This window comes from Podarcis bocagei (assembly GCF_964188305.1).
Source record: "Podarcis bocagei genome assembly, chromosome: 7".
Classification (NCBI taxonomy): Eukaryota; Metazoa; Chordata; class Lepidosauria; order Squamata; family Lacertidae; genus Podarcis; species Podarcis bocagei.
Window position 1 is genome coordinate 41,036,620 of NC_138132.1, and position 21,903 is coordinate 41,058,522.

At 44.6% G+C, this 21,903-nt stretch overlaps 1 protein-coding gene across 2 annotated transcripts in view; it reads right to left on the reverse strand.

Moving 5' to 3' along the window:
- Positions 1-21,903, reverse strand: part of GNAO1 (G protein subunit alpha o1) — a 174,016-nt gene that overhangs the window by 85,117 nt on the left and 66,996 nt on the right. For both annotated transcript variants that reach the window (XM_081200867.1, XM_081200866.1), the window contains exon 3: positions 18,612-18,753. In XM_081200867.1, the coding sequence (XP_081056993.1) occupies positions 18,612-18,753 (142 nt within the window). The remainder of the gene's footprint in view (positions 1-18,611; positions 18,754-21,903) is intronic.

A 21,903-nucleotide genomic window follows, 5' to 3' on the forward strand; every position in this document is an offset into this window, starting at 1 on the left:
AAGACGGCTGCAGAAAAAGCACAATGATTTGAGGGTTTAACCCCTTGAGAAATAGATGAGATCAGCCATGGCTTTAATGAGCTCCTTGTGTCAGCTCCTGCAAAGGTTTCAATGCTTCAAGTTTTCATTTTTTCAAGTGCCGCATTGCCCACAGTGGTTGCGTGCAGTGGCTGCTGAAGTTGCAAGAACTATGGGATGCAAGGAAGATCCTCTGTAGAGCCCTTTAGGGGACGCCTATCAAAGGAAGTGATGTGGCCCTGTTGACAGGTTGAGTCAACTCCACAGGATATTTTGTCAGTTTGGTTTCTTAGCCACCAGGTTAAACGTTGCTGCACTGCAAACGATTCCCTTTTAGAAAACAGCCTGGGCTCTTCCCCTCACCCCTCCTGGTTATAGAGAGGGAATGGGGGGAGAAGTCATACCAAATAAATAAATAAATATAATAATTACTATTACTATTACTATTATACTATGCGTCCTTCACAGATTACGGGCTTTGCCCAAAGATTCCTGAGATCTGTAGTTTTTTAAGAATCCGGCAGAGATGGTAACTCTGGCCAGCTAGGGAAATAAGTAACAATATTGATAAGCGATGCCGCATTTGTACCGGATCCTATCTAAGATCCAACAGAATGAGGGTCAATAGGATTTGGCGGGGGCACTACTGCAAACAGATATGCCATGACAACGCCCCAAAAGAATGACTACAATGAGCCATTGTCCCACAAGATGTGGCCCATCAAGGGGAAACATACTCATGTCCAAGTTTACACCATTCCCAGACCTATTGTAAGACTTTTTCCGCCTATTAACTTCAACGAACGGACAAAGCAATACAAATAAAATAGCTGCCTCTGCATCAGAAAGTATCTCACCCACATCATGATGACAGAGTAGAGAAGGTAATGGGTCACCCCAGGTCTACATGTGGTCCTCAAGCCCTCTCTATCTGGCCCAGGGACAGTCAGTGAAGGCAATACCAAGCCAATGTGGTGCAGTTGTTAGAGTGTCAGGCTAGGAGCTGGGAGACCAGGGTTCAAATCCCCCACTCGGCCATGGAGCTCACTGGGTGTGTCTTGGCCAGTCGCTGCCCCTCAGCCTAACCTATCTCACAGGATTAGGGTGGGGACTAAATGAGGAGGGAGAGAACCACGTGTGTCACCTATAACACCCTGGAGCAAAATGTGGGATGAAATAAATAAATATATATAAATGAACCAACAGTCTGATTTGGTGGAAGGTGTCTCCCTATTTTCCTCTGTGCCTGTCTAACAGGCGGGAGTCCACTCCCTTCTCCAGAATGCTAAAACAGCCAGCAGGATTCAGATGCATCTGTTCCCTTATTAGGAGGCTAACCTGCACAGCAGACAAATCGACAAACACACTGATGAGTCACAGGAGGAGCATGAAAGTGAACCGTCACATTTCCAGGGGGCAGAATAGTGCATGCTAAAATTATCATCTCCATACCTCGCTGTCTTCATTCGAGAGTTAAATAAAAGAAAACCCCTAAGTCAAAGCCCCACCACCCGAAAAGCATGACACAGAAAAGGCATTCGTAGATCCATGTGGAAGTCCCAGCGATTTACTTAAAAGTCATGGGTTGCAGAGGCGAAGGGTGGAAACTTGCACCAAAGTCCCCTTCAGTAGCACAGAAGACATTTTGAAATGGCAAGCATGTCCAGAAATTTGGATGACTCAGCAGGATGACTCAGCAACTATTTTAAAATGTTTGTCCACACAGGGGGAAGTGACAGCTCTTCCTACATGAAATGTCTTTTGATGCAAATGGCTGGGCAGCCTGCGATTATCTGGAAGCAGGATGAGACTAACTGGCTCACCATGGGGTCCCTGGGGATCAATTCAAAATTGTTCTGAGCAGAGAGGCAAAGATGGGTGCTATGGGGAAAGAGCTCTCTGCTTCTCCAGGCAGCGGCAACTGTCACTCAACTGCCGGGACTGGGATGGGGCGGGGAGGCAAGGAGGGTGGGGCAGCACTTGTCATGTGCATGCACAGATGTGCCTGTTGCCACCAACCCAGCACTGTGCTGCGCTCCCTACCCTAGCGAGTAGCCCTCAACCTTGCTGGCTGCGACTGCCACCATTTCCAGATTTGTACTGCAGCAGCTGTTCCCTTTCTCTTCCACCAAGACAAATAGGTGCGACACAAATACTGGTGGACTCCAAAGAGCCACCAGTCAACCGAGATTTTTTAAGCAATTACGTTATTTACTGAACTATGCAAAAGGTTGCCTGAAACAGTTAAAGAGCGAACAGCACTTTTTGAAATAACAAAGAGTGTGCTTAGCATAATGTTTTGGCCCCTGGCTACCAAGATGACCAGCTTACAGGAACTCTCTTCTCCAAGTAAGGGCATATCCAAATGAGTCAATTCAATTACGAGCTGGGCTTGGCAAAGCAAGGTATTGCACAAATATTAACTGAAAATACAATGGTTGATTCAGAGCCAAATTCAGGATTTGTTCAACTTTCAATGCAGTCATCAGGAGTCTAATGGGGCCTGCACCCCTCACCTGAATTTTGATGCAAACTCCATCACTCAGAAGGCCCCCAACCTCTTTCCTTGGCTGCTGCTGCAGCAGTAAAATTGTCTACTGCTATGGCTGCTTCAGCAGTGATGGCCGTGGGTAGGGAAGGGTGTGGAGAGAGAGCCCTTAAAATGCAGCTTTAACAGCATTTTTAACATTAGGGAATGTGGGAAGTATAATTTTCCTAAGGCAGCTGATAGAACTCGTGCCCCGGAAAGCTATTCCCCAGTGTTCTCCATGGCTCCATGGATATTGCTGCAGCAGTGTGCAGTTTGGGGAGTAAGAGAGATCTCTAGGGATAAGCAAACAAATCAGTTTGGGTTCCTCTCAGTTTCTCATTTTTCCAATCTTAGGTTCAGTTCTCTACAATTCCACACCAGTTCACTATTTAAAAAATTCATCAGTAACTTAGTGCAAAATTCTCCTAATATGCATGTTGGCATGCAATTTTGCCTCATACACATATTTTTACAAAGCAACGTTCCCTAATACAATGCATTGCAATATTATTCTCACAAATTCATGCATTTTTATGCACATACTACCTGCAATATGCATTTCTTCCCCATAGCATTAACTGCATTACAACATTCAGAGAACTGGTTGCATATCAGTTTGCATACGGTGAATTAGGCAGGTTCAGCCTTAAATGCCAAGTCAATCTCTTCCCCATCCCTGTGTGGCTCCCACAGTTGCTGGTCTTTAGAGGGCAAGTGAGAAAAGAGTTGTGCAGGTTACAACCTGAGTTGAAGAAGAAAATGGCCTGGTTCTGAATGCCAATACACTTGGTAAATATAAATTCTAAATTTATATTCCAAACTGGGGAATTATTTAGTTCAGTGACATCACTTCCTCTAGGTGCACACCCGGGAAATGATCTCTTTCAGCTTCTGCCTTCTGGAAGAAGGTACAGGGTTATAAAGACTAGGACTAGCCGCCTCAGAAACAGTTTCTACCCAAATGCAATTCTGGTCTTAAACACAGTTTAAGGAGTCTCTATAGGAGTATGTTGTAATTTAAAATGGGGTTTCAGAGTTTTTAGGGGTTTTTGAATGTCTTATGTAGATTTTTCAATTTCATTGTTCTGTATGGGACAATGACAATAAAGATATTGTATTGTATTGTATTGTATTGTATTGTATTGTATTGTATTGTATCGTATCGTATCGTATCGTATCGTATCGTATCGTATCGTATGCTGCAAAGGTAATTCCCAATAATTTTCTCCCAATAAAAAAACCCATCTCAATAATTTAGTTGGCTTAGAACTAGCTTATTTGCCCCCTACATCTTCTTTCCTGCTTTCTGCTGCACCTTCTCACGTGGCCGATGCTTTATGTCCCTTGGCCTTTATTCTCTCCTGGGTGCATCAGAAGCTGCTGCTATCTTTGAAGGAGCAAACAGTGAACACTACAGTCCCCTCATCATTAATCCTGTGTTAGTGTCACAAGCTTCTCAATATCCCTTCTAGGTCTCTTTTGTTCTGCCTCACAATCTCCCTGTGGCAGCGGCTGTATTTTAATATAGGAAGCACACTCAGAAAAGCCGCCAGCGTTTATGCAAGTGGAAATAGCTGAGAACTTAAAACCAAGAAGCAAAGCATATTCTCCTAGGAATCCTTGTGAATCCATTTTCCTTCAAGCCCCGCACCCCTTCTCCCCCTCCTGCTGTTGCAAACCCCTTGCTTGCCAAGTCGAAGAGGAGGCAATGACTGCGTAAGATCAGCCTTCCCCAACCTGGTGTCTTCCACAAGTGTGGAGACTGTGGTGTTTGGGGCTGATGGGAGTTATAGTTCAAAGAAGCTGGTGGGCATCAGGCTGCCTAGAATGGAAATCTCAGACCAAAGTGGAAACAGAACTGCTAGAACCCAATGTAAAGATACTTTCGAGAATGTATAATCTGCTGTTGAAATGGAATACTGAGGAAGAAACAGTAAAATCGGCAATGATAAAATGGGCACAAGACATAGGTCATAACATCATGTTTGCTGACTGGGAGAAATTGTGGACCACCGGGATTAAATTTACGGCATGTAATGCCTTAAGAGAGAATATAATGAAAATGATGTATAGGTGGTACATGACCCCAGTCAAGCTTGCAAAAATATATCATTTGCCCGATAACAAATGTTGGAAATGTAAAGAGATTGAAGGTACATTCTTTCACCTTTGGTGGACGTGCCCAAGGATCAAGGCCTTCTGGGAAATGATATATAATGAACTGAAAAAGGTATTTAAATATACTTTCCCAAAGAAACCAGAGGCCTTCCTCCTGGGCATAGTGGACCAATTGGTGTTAAAGAAGGATAGAACTTTTTTTATGTATGCTACAGCAGCAGCAAGAATTCTCATCGCAAAGCATTGGAAGACACAAGATCTACCCACCTTGGAAGATTGGCAGATGCAACTAATGGACTATATGGAGATGGCGGAAATGACTGGCAGAATCCGAGACCAGGGAGAGGAGACGGTGGAGGAAGATTGGAAGAAATTTAAAATTTATTTGCAGAAATACTGTAAAATTTATGAATGTTAAGGACATTGAAATGAATCGCAGGGGCTTTAGCAAGAAAGTAAAATGTAAGATTGGACTAACAACAGATAAATTAATAGGATATGAATTTGCTGAATTAATTTTTAAAAAGGGATACAAGAACGGGAGATGTGAGGAAGTCGGGAAAACAAGCTAATTGAAGATGAGAAATTAAGAAAGAGGGAATTTTTGTTTTTTGTTACTATATGTGTTTTTTTTTTATTTTTCCTTTGATGTGTTTAATGTTTGTATTTTTGTATTGTATTGTTTTTTGTGATTTTGTATTTTCTTTGTCTAAGTATGCTTATTTATTGTGAAAACTGAATAAAATATTTATTTTTTTAAAAAAGGAAATCTCAGACCAAAGGTAGCGGCTAACATTGACAAAGACTGCTATGTTGTTCTTTTTAAATTATTATTATTTATTTAAATAATAATAATAATAATAATAATAATAATAATAATAATAATAATAATAATGGCAATGCACCAGTGGCCACCCTGCAGGGATGCCTCAGAGCAAGGCCTCAGCAAAGCTCCAAGCCATGCCTTCCCTCCCTCCCAAAAGTCTGACACGTTGTTGATCTCATCACTACCTTGGTGGAGCAGAGGCTACAGGTATGGCAAGGGAGTGCAATGCAACCTTGGCCCAGGGGCAGCTGCAGTTCTTATTATTTTTATTAAATTTGTATACTGCCCTTCATCTGACGATCACAGGGTGGTTCACAACATAAAAATGCAAAATGAGAACACAAAATATATAACATCTCCACCCCCATTGTTCAGCCTGGACACTGAGGTCCAGCACTGAGAGCCTTCTGGCAGCTCCCTCCCTGCGAGAAGTGAGGTTACAGGGAACCAGGCCGATGCCTTCTCGGTGGTGGCGCCTGCCCTGTGGAACGCCCTCCCATCAGATGTCAAAGAATTAAACAATTATCTGACTTTTAGAAGACATCTGAAGGCAACCCTGTTTAGGGAAGTTTTGATGTTTGATGTTTTATCATGTTTTTAATATTCTGTTGGGAGCCGCCCAGAGTATCTGGGGAAAACCAGCCAGATGGACGGGGTATACATAATAAATTATTATTATCATTACAAACCAATAATTCCCCACTCCTACAAACATATTTAAAAGACCATAGAGTGCTTAAACAGCCAAAGGCCTGGGAGAAGAGGAATGCTTTCACCTAACACCTAAAGATATGTAGCAAAGACAAGCTCTTCTGGGGAGAGCATCCCTGCAAGTGGGGAGCCACCACAGAAAAGGCCTGTTCTCGTGCTACTGCCCTCCGGATCTCTTGCAGAGGAGACAAATGAAGAACGGCCTCAGATGATGATTGCAAGGTCTGGGTCAGCTAGCATCTCTGTTGGGATGAACTTATTTCAAACTTGATGATGATAGTGCTGCATTCAAACCCACTTTGAGCACAGTAATCACAAATAAAAGGTATATCAGGAGTGGAAAACCTTTTTCAACCCAAGGACAGCCACATTCTATTCAGAGGGTCACATGCCAGTGGTGGGAGGAGCCAGAGGAAAAATGGGCAGAGAAACAAAGGTAAATGTTACCTTTATACAGTAGGCTAGTTTCCACACACAATCACACACCCATGTGTATCCTCCACCCGGAGAAGCAAGAGGCGTTATCAGGGTTCAGGACACATTCCAGTCAGGCAAAAGCACTCAGGGAGCAAAGAAGGGTCAAGTGAGGAGTGTTGTTTGGGGACCATTCCAAGGAGCAGACAGAAAGGCTAGGAGGGCCACTCTTGGCCCTTGCGTCTGAGGTCCCCCATTCCTGGGGTATCTAAATAAACCTGGCTTGACATGAACTGGGTACTTATGCAATCAGCATGGAATACCCTCTTCACATCTGTGCGGATGTGCTCCCGCACCGCTTCCCAAGCGGAATGCTGCACCAGGTGCTGTATGAACTGGGGGTTCAGCAAAGGGGATTCAGGGCAGAGCTATGATCATGATGGAAAGTTAGTCATTTACAGACAGAACATGGCCTGAGCCAGGGGGGGGGGGGTCACCAGAAGCAAAGGAAATGCCAATCTATTAGCTGGAAGATGCCCCTGAAGAAACCTCATCATTTCTTCCATCTAGGTGGGTGGTTGAGAGCAAGCCTTTCTTATTTTTGGAACTGGTGGAGATGCACAATTCATGATGATCAAAGAACACCAAACAGGCGCTAGGCACGTCCCTGTCCCCCCTGAATATCGAGTCTGTCACTCTGCATGTGCTGATGGACACATGACCACTTTCCCATTAGTAATCCCTCAAAACATCCCCTTCCTGGTAAATTGAAATTAAAACAATAATTTCAAATGGAACCATCTGGACTGTTTGTCCACCAGTTTTGCAGATGTGCTGGGCTAAGCCCACCACAGATTCAGAAGGGGAGGGAGTTAGCAGTCTCCTCACTGACAGCTGAGCACATACACGACCAAGCTCTCTTGGTTTGAACAGCAGGCAGGAGATGGCACCCAGCACCCAGAAGACAGGCGTTCCCGCCATTGCTTCTGCCTTGACTGTTAAGAAAGGAGACACATCTGAGAAAGCAGGTTTGGGTCCACGAAAGCTTTCACAACAATAAATGAGTTGGTCCTTAAGGTGCAGCGAGATTCTTTTAATTGTTTTTTTGCCACAAGAGACTGACACGGCTACCTCTCTGGACCTTTTTATAAAATACAATAATAAACATCTAGGGTGCATTCAGATGTGGGAATTCTTGTGCAAGTTCTCTTGGTTATAATCTCCCTGTTTCCTTTTTTTCTGTTGCATTTTGAATTGATACACCACCATGTGGCGCTAAGTATCATGTACATCAGTGGGCGCAGTGTGACACTTATGTATGCCACCAGATTCGCTGTGACATGTGCTTCTATTCCCCCACAGCAAGAAAGAACTGTATGTCAGAAGATCACCCCCAAATTCACCCCACAATTGTTTGGGTTAATGGGGTTGCAAATGCATAGCAATTCATGCACGAATGAGCACGAAGAGTTTACGAGATTCTGTTGGGAAAGCAGAACAATGTGCTGTATGAATGCAGCCCTAGAAAGAAGCTTCAAGTGTTTACAGCACTCTACATATATCATTTCAGAAATCTGTACAACAACCTTGCAAGGTAGGGTCAGGATCCCAGGTGCTGAGGCTGAGAGAAACTGGTTCCTGACTAAGGCTACTGAAGGCTACTATTTTAGTCCATGCTAAAGGCAAGGTTAATCAAATTCATAGCTCAATCTCCAGCACAGATTTAGGTCCATTTAAGCACGCTGATTTCAATGTGCCTAACCTGGCCGTATCATCACTAGACACATTTTGTATTGCCCGAGACTAGAGCGGCTCATTCCTCAGGTGCGTGAGGCGGTGGTGGAGATGATTCTACTCTTGCCCAGGGAAGAAATGAACAAGAGTTGCTAGGCAACAGCAATGTGCTTTCTGCCTCCTGCAGACCTGATTGGCTCTGAATTTGGTGGCATGTTCTGGCTGCGCACATGGGGAAGTGCACTTTCTGGAATCCCAGGAGTCTCCCTCCTGCGGCTAACTCAACAGGCAGCAAAGCCTTCCGATGTCTCTGTTGCCCAAAGGTTAGCAGCATAGGAAGCTATTTTTTCCAGAGTCAGGCCACTGCTCCATTTAGCTCAGTGTTGTCAAGCATTGACTGGCAGCAGACATTCCCAGCCCTACCCCAAAGATGCTGGAGATTGAAGCTGTGACCTCCTGCATGCAAATCGGGAGCTTTAGCATTGAGCTACGGCCCCTCCCCAAAGGCTGGAGCAGCCTGGAACAGTCCACCCAACTACCAGAAAGAGGAAAGCGCCCCCCAGGAACCAAAAGAAGTGAGAAGACTCACTTTGGTAAGGACTCACGTTGGTAAGTGGAACGGCAGGACTGGACTAGGCTGGAGCAGTTGATGCTGCTGCTTAAGTGAAGTAAAGGTCACAATCATGCAGGAAACATAGGTATGGATCCTAGGAAGGCTGATGGGAGTGTGGAGCAGACCAGGTGGAGGATGAAAATCAGGAGTGGAGGACCTCAAGCTTGGGGGCCAAATGCAGTCCTCAGGGTCTCTCAAACTCAGCTCTGCATCCTCCTGGTGTGGCTTTGCCTGGTAGGAACATGCACATGAGCTGCAGCAATGCCTCTCGCTTGTGCAGAGACCTCTGGCTCTTGCAGGACTGGAAAGTAGCTTACTACACAATGACTGAAGTCCCATCTGTTGCTCTGCCCACTTTTGTTTCAGACCACACTTAGGTTTTTTTCTTTAGGCAAACATGTAGATGTCAACATGTTTGAATCTTTGTTAATTTTGATTTTCCTTCAAATGTTTTAAGTGCTTGCTTTTAAACTCTTTTCACATATAATTTTAATACTTCTTGTAAACCATCTATGACACCTTGTGTTTCACAGTGGGAACAAAAGTGGGCTAGAAATGGAAGGGAACTAAACACAAAATAATGTGGAAGGCTTTGCTTGGGGGGGGGGGAATTGTTTGACAAAGAGCTTTTTTCCCTTTGCAGTTTAATTAGTGGACCTCCACCCCTCGATGTCTCGATATTGCCACACTCAAAGGTGGCTAGAGAGAGAAGGTCGGCCGTATCCTGGCCCAGTCCAGCTTCATATTTTACGCTGCTGATAGATCCTTTCTTTCTTCTCACCCTGATAAAGGCAGCTCCATGTTCAAAGAGAATCAAGGAAGCGGGCTTAAATGATTACTTCTAAGTGAGGATTAGAGATGCTGTCATGACGACAGAAGCTACATGACCAGGATGTAGAGCAGACTTCAAAAACACCATACTGGTCGGCACTCCAGTTACATTTTCAGGAGAGCCACACAGACAAGTACAGACACACGGCTCCACATCCCTCTGCCTCCACCAGGCCTTCCCAAACAGGGGTGGCGGCAGAGTGGGAAGCCCTCAAGGGTTCACAGGTCGACTGCTCTCGATCCCACCTGCACCACTTTGTGGAATTCAGGGAAGAAGCTGGACTCCGCTTCTTCAAAGCTACAGAGGGCAGATCTACAGAGAACCACAGAATTGTAGAGTTGGAAGGAACCTCAAGGGCCATCTATTCCAACCCCTCTATGACGCAGGCATCTCTAGTAGATCATCCATGACAGGTGGCCATCCAACCTCTGCTTAAAATCCTGCAAGGAAGGCGAGTCCACTATCTCCCGAGGGAGTCGGTTCCACTGTCGAACAGCTCTTACTGTCAGAAAGTTCTTCCTGATGTTTAGCTGGGATCTTCCTTCTTGTCATTTGAAGCCATTGGTTTGTGTCCTACCCTCCGGAGGAGCAGAAAACAAGCTTGCTGTCATATCTCCTCTCAGTCTCCTTTCCCCCCCAGGCTAAACATATGCAGCTCCCTCAACCGTTCCTCATAAGATATAATTGCATAACAATTTCTCCCAATGCAATGCTTGTTTTAGGGTTATGTTCACTAACTTATCCAATTTTCATGCACACGATACTTGTACGCATTGCCTGGCCTGCGAATTGCTATGCAAAATTTGGATAAATGCGAATTTCAAGGGATGGCTGTGTTACTGCTGGCATACTGTATCAGGGAGTGAAGATTAGTCAGGTTCACCTTTACTTGAAAGCTGAATCAAAATTCTCCCCTGTGCCTAAATAAGCCTTTGTGGCAGCAACTCTCCAGGTGTCAGGCAGGAGTATTCCCACCACTTGCCACTTGGATATGCTAGAAATGAGACAGTCTTGAAACCGCTTTTGCTGACCACCAGCATTACGCTTTCCATTTTTAAGTTCAGAATAGAGTAGTTGCAGAATCCGAGACATGGGAGAAGACGCCGTGGAAGAGGACTGGAAAAAATTTAAGGACTATTTACAAAAATATTATAAGCTATATGAATGTTGAGAATTTGCTAAATGTTTTGGAAAAACATGCTTCAGTATTGAATTTGGTAAACGTTGAAAATTAAGTTAAGATTTCGAAATGTATAAATTGTGGACTATATAACTAAATGAAAACACAAAAACATATGAAATAAGGTATTAACTTGCTGTTTATTTTTATTGTGAAGAAAACAGGGGATGGGGGACGTGGGGAAGTCTGATCGATCATGAAAATGGATGTGAAAAAGTGAATCTTTTCTTTTTCTTCTTTTATAACTTTTTTTCTTTTTTGTAAAACTGCTTTTGATGTGCTATGGATGATATACCTTTCTTTTACCCTGGAAAAAAGCAATAAAACTTTATTTAAAAAAAAACAGAATAGAGTAGTTGCTTTGGAAGACGATCATCAGGCATCCGCACAACATGACCAGTCCAACGAAGTTGATGTTGAAGAATCATTGCTTCAACACTGGTGATCTTTGCTTCTTCCAGTACACTGATATTAGTTCACCTATCTTCCCAAGTGATGTGCAATTTTTTTCAGAGACACCGTTGATGGAATCTTTCAAGGAGTTGGAGATGGCGTTTATAAGTGGTCCATGTTGCACAAGCATATAGCAAGGTTGGTCGTTCAATAGCTTTGTAAACAAGCATTTTGGTTTCCCTGCGAATGTCCCAGTCCTCAAACACTCTGCCCTTCAATCGGGAGAGCTCAGTCGATGCTGGATTTCGGCATAAATGTTGACCCTTGCAGAAAGATAACTGCCTAGGTAGGAGAAGTGATCAACATTTTCCAACGTTATACCATTGAGTTGGATTTGTGGCGCTGCAGAGGGGTTATTTTGTACTTGTTGGTGCAGCACTTTGGTTTTTTTGGATGTTGAGCGACAGGCCAAGCTTCTTGTAAGCTTTTGCGAAGATATTTAGGATGGTTTGGAGGTCATCCTCTGAGCGTGCACACACTAGGGAACTAGTGTGTGGGAACTAGGCCACATTCAAACTGTACATTGAAAATGCTATAATACCACTTTAAACAGTCATGCCTCCCCTCAAGGAATTATGGGAGCTGTAGTTTGTTAAAGGTGCTAGGAGACCCCTATTCCCCTCACAGAACTACAATTTCCAGAGTTTCCTGGGAAGAGGGATTGACTGTTAAGCCACTCCAGGTCTCTCAACAACTCTCAGAAACCTTAGCAAACTATAACTCAGAATTCTCCCCTCTATGCAACAAATGTTGACTATGCACAGGAACCTAAATAGTTATGTTTCTGGGGTGGTAGCAGATTCAAACAAGAAAGGAGATTCCAACTAAACATTAGGAAGAACTTTCTGACAGTAAAAGCTGTTTAATGAAGGAATGGACTACCTCAGAAGGTGGCAGACTCTCCTTCAATGGAGGTTTTTAAGCAGAGGTTGGATGGCCATCAGTCATGGATGCTTTAGTTAGATTCCTGCATTGCAGGGGGTTGGAAAAGATGACCCATGGGGTCCCTTTATATTTATATAATTCCGTGATTCTATGAAAACCTGCCCCAGGAAAAGCTGCAGCTATTACAAAATGTACCAAGTTGGGGACGCAGGTGGCGCTGTGGGTTAAACCACAGAGCCTAGGACTTGCCGATCAGAAGGTCAGCGGTTCGAAGCTCCGCGACGGGGTGAGCTCACGTTGCTTGGTCCCAGCTCCTGCCCACCTAGCAGTTTGAAAGCACGTCAAAGTCAATGTGCAAGTAGATAAATAGGAAGGTAAATAGAAGGTACCTTCTGGCGGGAAGGTAAATGGTGTTTCCGTGTGCTGCTCTGGTTCACCAGAAGCAGCTTAGTCATGCTGGCCACATGACCCGGAAGCTGTACGCCGGCTCCCTTGGCCAATAAAGCGAGATGAGCGCCGCAACCCCAGTCGGCCACGACAGGACCTAATGGTCAGGGGTCCCTTTAACTTTACCTTACCAAGTTGGCATATATCATGCATGATTTCTCTCCCTCTCTCTCTCTCTCTCTCTCTCTCTCTCACACACACACACACACACACACAATGTATTTTCTTTTTTATAACTTTTCCTATTTCCTATTTTATTTCAAGAGCAGCAAGGAACTCCAGGTTCCGAAAGATTTGTTCAGTGTGCTCTCATACTTCAGGCATTTGAGTTGGTATTGCCCAGGAACTTTCAAGAAGAACTTTACCACCATAAGGTCTAGAAACTTGCTTTTTTAAAAAGAAAAAAAAAATCGTAAGAAAATTCGTAAGAAAAATAATATTCAAGGACACATTCAGTGCTTCTTCCATGAAATTCATCCTAACAACCCCAACTACTAATTTGAGCCACACTACTGCCTCCAAATAGCTTAACAGAATCTGGCAAAGCTACCATTTGAATGTCTACTCTGGAAGATTTCTCTCTCCCATCAATTAATATCAAAGCCCTATTTGGCTGTTTACATAATCCAGTGTGCATTAAACATGATTGATTCCGGTATTATTGTGTACCAGCTAGCTGATGCAACAGCTGGACTGCAGTCATTTTGACCCTAATGTCCTCCCATTTTAGAACATTTGCCATCCAAAGGTTATGAGGTGCACTCCCTGAGCAGCAACAAAATCAGGTTGCATCTCCCGTATGGCCCAACTGATGTCTCATCAGCGGGAGATGTGGCCTGTGTCATCATTCTATCAACTCTTCAGTAACTCTTCCACATTTTAATCAAAGTGGGCCTGTCAGGGTGGGGCTTTTGGGTAGAAGTCCATCCCATTCACAGAGAATGATGATGAAGGACCTCAAACACAGCAGAGTGGGCTTGTCACATTGTGAAGCAAATGAAGTAGCCACATTGCCACCTACAGAGCCACCACAGTAACACCATTAGCCCAGAGTCTAAAATTACCTAACTTGCATGAAGGGACTATCTGCTCATGTGGGGCTTGGGGCTGAGGGGGTTGCTCGCTACGCAGTGTGACTGGAGCTGGTTCTGGGGGGCTTCCATCATCCTGTGTGGCTGGTCACTTGGTGCCACCCACCTTTTGCTGCGCCAGATCCTCCATTTTGAGCAGGCCTCACCTACAGGGCCCATTGGGACAGAGGCATGGGGGACGGTTCCCTCTGCATCAAGGGAAGATTCGTTTGCTTCTGAACTCTTGGGAACGTATACAAGAGAGGAGAATGAGGGCCATGCCACTTGGCGAAACCCCCATTGCAGCCAGCTAATGGATGGCAAGAAAAGGAATTGCACAACCAATCATGAGCAGTCGAGGCAGCAATAAACAAAGGGGATGGCAGAGCACAGAACGGACAGCTGGCCATGGGGCAAATGGTGAAATGCCCCTTAGAAAAAGCCTCCTGAATAACGAACAAAGCGGAAGAGATCATGATGGGCACAGCAACGTCCCTCAGGCTAGAAAATAAAGCTGCATTATGCTTAGTAAATTATTTGTTTCATTTGAGAACTGACATACTTGGAGAGCCATAATGAACATGAAGGCAGTCCAAAGGCATTGCCCAGCATTCTTCACTCCCATTTGGAAATAGCTTGAAAATCAATTTCCAATTTCTACAAGTCCTCAGACTTAAAGTGCTGCTCATTCATTCCCCCCTTTCTCTTTGTCTTTTTCTCTCTCTTTTATTTAGGTGGCTGGCCTTAGAACTCAGGTTTCGCTAAAGAATGACAATAATCCACTTGATTATGACATGGAACACCAGAGGAATTTTCCCTTGACCCATTTGCATTTTACAGGGCTGCATGGACTTCTCCTTTTATGCTACATAATGTGTATTGAACTTCATTTCATGCCGGATAATCTTCCTTGAACAGTAAAAGGAATACACGAAAAGTACAGCTCCTGCCCGATGGTGCTTTCCTCCCCTGATCATCCCTAGCTTGCAATAGGAAAATGAGTGGGAGCTGAGCGGATGCACCTAACAACATAACAAGAGCCTGGCCATGGGATCAGACCAAAGACCCATCTAGTCCACTGTCCTATTTAAACACAGGCCCTGAACACAAGAGCCATTCTCTCCACCTGCAGTTCCCAGTCAAAATGTGAGCGTCTGGAACTGGGCCTGGAAAGGAGCAGCAACCATGAGCTGCGAGATATGGGAGCAGGCAGGATAGAAGTTCAAAAAGCAACATGAGCACAACTCTTCCTCCCTCCCTCCCTCTCTCCCTCTCTCCTTCTGCCTTGTGCACCCTTTCTATTCTCCATTGGTGAAGTTCCCATATCTACTACGTGCAATTTCCACAACAAAGAAAGGTACTGTGAGGAGCTTCTTCACTGAAGACTTCACCACCAGCAGAGTATTAAGAGACCCATCTTTCCTTCTCAACCCCCTCCCCCCAGTCCATAAATTTCAACACCATAACCATTGGGAGGCCAATTCACAGGCCTCCATGTTCAGCACTTGATAACGGTCTCATTAAGTGCAGGCCTGTATATGACAGGAATAAGCCAAGGCAGATCTAATGCCACAGTTCATCATAACTTCTCATGTCGACTCCAGCCTACAAAGCTCTTGCATCTGTTCACACATTCAGCTGTGAGTCATTCCCACTGAGCTACTGATCTGTGAAAAATCAAGTGATTGATGTGCATGCGCATAGCTCAAAATCCCACCACAGAGTGCAGGGAATTGGTTTTGCAACACAACCCTGCACCGCAGCAGAATGATATGGAAAGAGCTGACCAGGAGATAGAAAACTGCTGGTGTTTCCAGGAACAAACTCTCAACTAAATAAGCTCCAGTAATGAAGGGATGCAGCCAAGCCGTTTGACATGGGAAATCACCATGCAGCTCAGCTAGACACTCAGAAATGAAGTCTACCAGAGCAGAACTAAGAGTCACATGGGCTGGATCTAGATACATCAAAGAAGTGCTTCAGCTTAAAGCGTTGTAAATTTAAGCAGGGAAAACAGGTAGAGAAAAGCGGGACTCCATGTCGCCATCTGGTGGCACAATGTTATATCGCACATACAATGCATATAAATCAGTTTTTCTTTACCAGTCTAGATGAGTCTATGGACTATTCAGAACAAGTTTGCTCCCCTAACTTAGGCACCTCAATGCCACAGTTCAAAGACAGTCCTTATGCTTCAGGTGATTATCATTCTCTACAGTAGGCATGAGAAGACAGCTGGTTTGTGGGCTCTACCTTGTTTTTTAAAATAAAGACCCTGAAGTCCAGCAACTGGAACCAGGCGCACAATGGCAGCTTGGGAGGGGTGGCAAAGCCGGTTATCTAACTGTGTTCTAAAAACTCTATGAGGGGATGATCTGCCATAATCAACTTCAAATCTACATCCTGAGTTATTGCAGGTCATTATTCTAATTTAGGGTCAAAGGGCTTGGTTGTTATGGGGACTGCATTTTTATTTTTAAAATTTATTTTGGGAAATGGTGTAGGCACTTTACGTGTTTGGGAGGGGTTCTGAGCCTCACTAGTCTTTCTTAGGTTATTTCCGTGGTGTCCATGACTGTTTTTTAGACCTCCAAATATGCACCTGAACCCAGAGCAGACTGCTAACCTCTGATGCAAAAGAAACAATGCGCTTAAAGTAAGCATGAGCTGCTTTGTTTTCTATGGGAAAAAGCGTGGCTTTGTAAGAACACCAAAAACAAGGAGTTTCACACTCACAGGACTGTGAAAGTGGTACCTTGGTCAGCAGCCAGACATGCCAGAGGGCCACTGTGGGAAGAGTGCCAGGAGATGCCACATCCTACCCCAAACTGGCATGATCACCAGTGTTGCTTCTCTGCATCCTTCTTTCACATCCAGTGTTGGCTATTGGAGACATGAGATGGCCAGGGACCACTGCAATGGCATCATCAGGGATGCCAGAAGGATTTCCTGGGCCTTCTACATTGCATTCAGATTGCAACCCTTGCATTAACACTCACCCAACCCCAAAACTATATTGACAAAAGCTGTTGCCTACACACATGTATTAACTTAGCCTAGCCCACCTCACAGGGCTGTTGTAAAGGGTGGGGAATACACAGCCTTTTGCTCCTGGGTGGAAAATCAAAGTACAAATATATAATGCCGCTGACATATCATATAAACAAACCAGAAAAAGGAGCCTCCTTGCTTTAACCACAACGGTTACATAGTCCTGATATTTGCAGCAAAACACCAAAACAAACAGGTTTGCCGACCCTAATAAATAACAACAAGGGGGAAAAGTTGTGCCGTTTCGCAATTTTGGCATCTGGATGGCCAAGTCTCAGTCTAGCCTTCCTCACTTCAGATGTTCCCCTACCAACCCATTGAGGACAGTGGGGCTGAGTGAGGAGGGGAGGGGGGGTGGGGCTAGCAAATGCTGGCATGCTCTTCTGCAACTGTAACAGCAAGAGGGCAGATGCTTGAATAAGATTCATGTGCAGAGAGTTTTCTTGCAAAATGGAGAGTCCTTTGACTGCGCACCCCGAATGATATTGCCCAGGAAGAAAAGCAGCAACCCTGATCGTTTGCTACCTGCCACTCATTTGTTTATGCCATTAATAGCCAGCCTTATTGTGCAGCTGTCTCCAACCTGGTGCCCCTCCCCACTTGCCTTGGTCCAAAACAGGTGGGGAATACCAGTTTGAAAAACGGTGTTATTGCGGAATGAGCTTTTCCTTCAAAAATCACTTAGTGTTCCATAACACATTCTACCCAAAATAAAAAAATTCCTTCCAGTAGCACCTTAAAGACCAACTAAGTTAGTTCTTGGTATGAGCTTTCGTGTGCATGCACACTTCTTCAGATACACACGAAAGCTCATACCAAGAACTAACTTAGTTGGTCTTTAAGGTGCTACTGGAAGGAATTTTTTTATTTTGACTATGGCAGACCAACACGGCTACCTATCTGTAACATTCTACCCAGGCAGCAAGACTTTTCATACTGCAAAAGCACCCGAAATAATAGTTTCTAATTCAACAGTTGTATACCTGCTGGTAGAGAGACAATGAGAATGGCTGTGCAAAATGTGCAAAGTAGTTCCAGAATCAGCTTGCATGTGCAACTGGAACATTGCAGTTTACATCCTATAGGCTTATGAGATATTAATTACTTAAATTTATATCCTGCCTTTCCTCCCAAAGGAGCCCAGGCCAGCAAACAACAAGTGATAAACAATTAAAAACATATTAAAAATGTATGTGTACAAGTTGGTGGGTTTTTTCATGTTCCTGTCATTGCTGATAATCTATTTATTGTTGCAACTTATAAATTGAGACCAGCTTACTTGTGAGATTGTCTTACCCCACATATATGCCTGCTTGACCACTTCAATCTGTGGAAGTGTCACTTTTACAGGCGCCACATAAAAATGTTCTGCATATGTAAGATATCAGTCTTTTAGTGTGGCAGCCCCTACACTTTGGAACTCCCTGCCTATTGACACCAAGCAGGTGCCTTCACTGTGTTCTTTTCAGCACCTGCTAAAATCATATTTTTTTTAGCAAGTCTAACCAGATGTGTAGAATGTGGGTGTATGTTTTAATCTGTTTTCAGTTTTGCTGATTTTGTGATTTGTAGAGTTTCTTTGTGGCTTTTTCGCTGATGTTACTGTTTTATTCTCTTTGTAAACCACTTTGAGGGTTTTTAGACAACCAAGCCATGCATAAATTCTATGAAACAAACCAACAAACAAACCAGCCCACTGCAAATCACTTGTTCCTGGGTTCTCACTTACCCTTCTCTCCTTGTCTCCATATTCCACGCCCAAAGTGTCCATTGCACGGACAATGGCTGCCAGTGACTGGATAGTGTTGCTATAGACCACAGGCTTGTACTGCTTCACATCTTCACCAGAGAAGCCATCTTCGTGGATGATCCTTTGGGAGAGGGGAAGGAAACAAATGAGCTTGTAAAAGTCTGAAATAGTGCTTCATTTACAATGAAGTCATTCCCAAACCAATCCCCAAGGTTTTGCATAGTGTTAAGAGCTGGACAATGGACATTGCTTGCATTGTGTGAAAAGTGGCTCCATATAAACCTGGCTCTGGCTACTGGAAATTCTGAAGCATTCATGGAAGAGAAGGCCGTTGATGGCTATTAGCCATGATGGCTATCTTCTGCTTCCAAGGCTTCAGAATACCAGTTGCTGGAAAGCACAGGAGCGGAAAGAGCTCCTGTGCTCCAGTCCCGCTTGCCAGTGTCCCACAGGCATCTGGCTGGCCCCCTTGAGACCAGGGTGCTGGATTAGATGGGCCTCTGGTCTGATCCAGTAGGCTCTCCTTGGGTTCTGACCCCTGGAGATGGTCACGGAAAGCTGGTGGGGATGTCAGAGATGCTGGCCACATTCTTCCCTCTGTTGTTTATCAGTGCTCATCTGATCTCTCCGTAGCTGCTAATTGTCCTTGCTCCCCCCTCCCAACCCTTAGGGGAAATTAGCAGCTAAAGGAGAGAGATAATGAGCACAGATAAACAATCAGCGGCTCTGTGGTCCCCTCCAGCGTCCTCTGCTCATCTCTGAGGGATTCTTCTGAATTCACAACACTCGAAGCCTGGTTTATATGTGGCTTCATTTCATGTGTCAAGAAGGGGTGAAGAACATGTGCCCCCTCCAATGATACTCAACTACAATGGCCAGTATCCTGATCATTGGCCATGCTTGCTGAGGATGATGGGAATTGGAGTTCAGGAATATCTGGAGGGTGACCAGCTCCCCACCCCTTCGCATAAAGTGTAGCCAGACTCTCAGAGCATGAACTGTGAGACAAGAGGTCCTTACTTCTGCCATGAAGTCACTACGTGAACATAAGAACAAAAGTCAAAATAAAAAAAATTCCTTCCAGTAGCACCTTAAAGACCAACTAAGTTAGTTCTTGGTATGAGCTTTCGTGTGCATGCACACTTCTTCAGATACACACAAAAGATAAGAACAAAAGGAAAGTCCTGTTGGAGTAGGCCAAAGGCCCATATGGTCCTCCATCCTGGTCTTACAGTGACCAACCAGATCTGATGGGAAACGTATAAGCAGGATGTTAGCACAACAGCACTCTACCACCTGAGTGATACTGCCTCCAACATACAAAGGTAAAGGTAAAGGGACCCCTGACCATTAGGTCCAGTCATGACCGACTCTGGGGTTGGGGCACTCATCTCGCTTTATTGGCCAAGGGAGCTGGCGTACAGTTTCCGGGTCATGTGGCCAGCATGACTAAGCTGCTTCTGATGAACCAGAGCAGCGCACGGAAACGCCTTTTACCTTCCCGCCAGAGCGGTACCTATTTATCTACTTGCACTTTGACGTGCTTTCGAACTGCTAGGTTGGCAGGAGCAGGGACCGAGCAATGGGAGCTCACCCTGTCATGGGGATTTGAACCGCTGACCTTCTGATCGGCAAGCCCTAGGCTCTGTGGTTTAGCCCACAGCGCCACCTGTGTCCCTTTCCAACATACAAAGAGGCATACAAATAAAATGAATGAATGAATGAATGAATGAATGAATGAAAAGTGAAGGCAGAATATGAATGCAACCAGTGGTAACTGAGGCAAACATGTTGCCCTTCTTTGCAGCTTGTGGTCATGGCGGCAACATTAGGGGGCATTTTCAGCCCTCTAGGCGGAACGCAATGACAATACACCGATGCCTCAGTATCTCCCCCTCTGCCCTTTCAAAATAAACCAGCCAGTCTTGCTCAGGTGAAGCTCAGCCTGGCTACTGGGAATAGGCACGCCACAAAATAACAAGAGGACAAGAACCTGCACCACGACAACTCATCAGCAATTTTCATTTATGGGAATAAGCAAACACACTGCAGATGGCAATCACATGTTGGCACAAACAGCAGGTGGTGCCTGGGCCTGCAGAAACTCTGGAGGGAATTAAGCAAAACAAATAAAACTGTGTACAAGATGGGTTTTGGTTTTTTTAAAGGGGGAGGCGCAGAGACCGTGAAGACTGCAACAGCTCAAGAATGCACAGAGCAGGAGGACAAGGAGTGTAGCTTAGGATGAGCCCCAAGGGTCAGACAGAGGGACCGGAAGGCTGTATTTGGGCCCAGAGCTTAAAGTTCCCCACTCCTGGCATATGCACTAAAAGGATGGGATAGAAATGTCTATATGCCTAGATAAAATAAAATACACATCCATTCACATAGCTAGAAAGCAGAGTTCTGCTAACTATATTCTCCAGAACACCATGGCATCTTGGATAGCTGTTCCTTCTTCCCAATAACAAATCAAACAAATGAATCTTGGATGCCTTCAAAAGACAAAATCAGGGAGGTAAAGGCTGTCAATGGCTACTGTTCTACCTCCACTGTCAGAGGCAATGCACCTTCAAATGCTAGTTTTGGGGAACTGCAGGTGGGGAGTGGCACTCAAGTCCTGTTGGCGGGCTTCACATAGGGGCACCTAGTGGGGAACTGTGAGAACAAGACACTAGACTAGACGGCCCTTTGGCTTGATTGGGGAGAGCTCTTGTTTTCTTTTGCTGTAAAGTTAAGTGGAGTCTTTTTTGTTTTTGGAAAAAATAAAAATACAGTTGTTGTTTTAAAAGACCTTCATCTTTGGTAAAAATGGCCACTTTCTTGCATAAGGAAGTATACCACAGAATCTGTAGAACTGCAAATTTTGTCTGGGTTTGGGATCATGCATTGTTGTTGGCAATGCAAATTCAGCAGGTTTGCATCAAAATGTGAACTGAATTAACACTGTCTCCTACACACGGAAAACTGTAAGAACATATGTGTGTGTGTGTGTGTGTGTGTGTGTAGGTGTGTGAGAGAGCTAGAGAGATACTGGCAGTATAACATAATTCCTCTTGCTGATTTGTGGATGCAGTTGCACAGTTCAGCATTCAGCTGCTGTTCACTGTGCCCACAAAATTACACCCACAATTGATTGTGAGTGCAAAAAATTGAGGCTGTTTAAGTAATAAATGATTCCTGGTATTCCCTCGTCAGACAGCTGCCTTTGTTTTGAGTCACTCCTCAGAACTCCCTGTTCTAATACATCAAGGACTTCTCTATCCTGGTT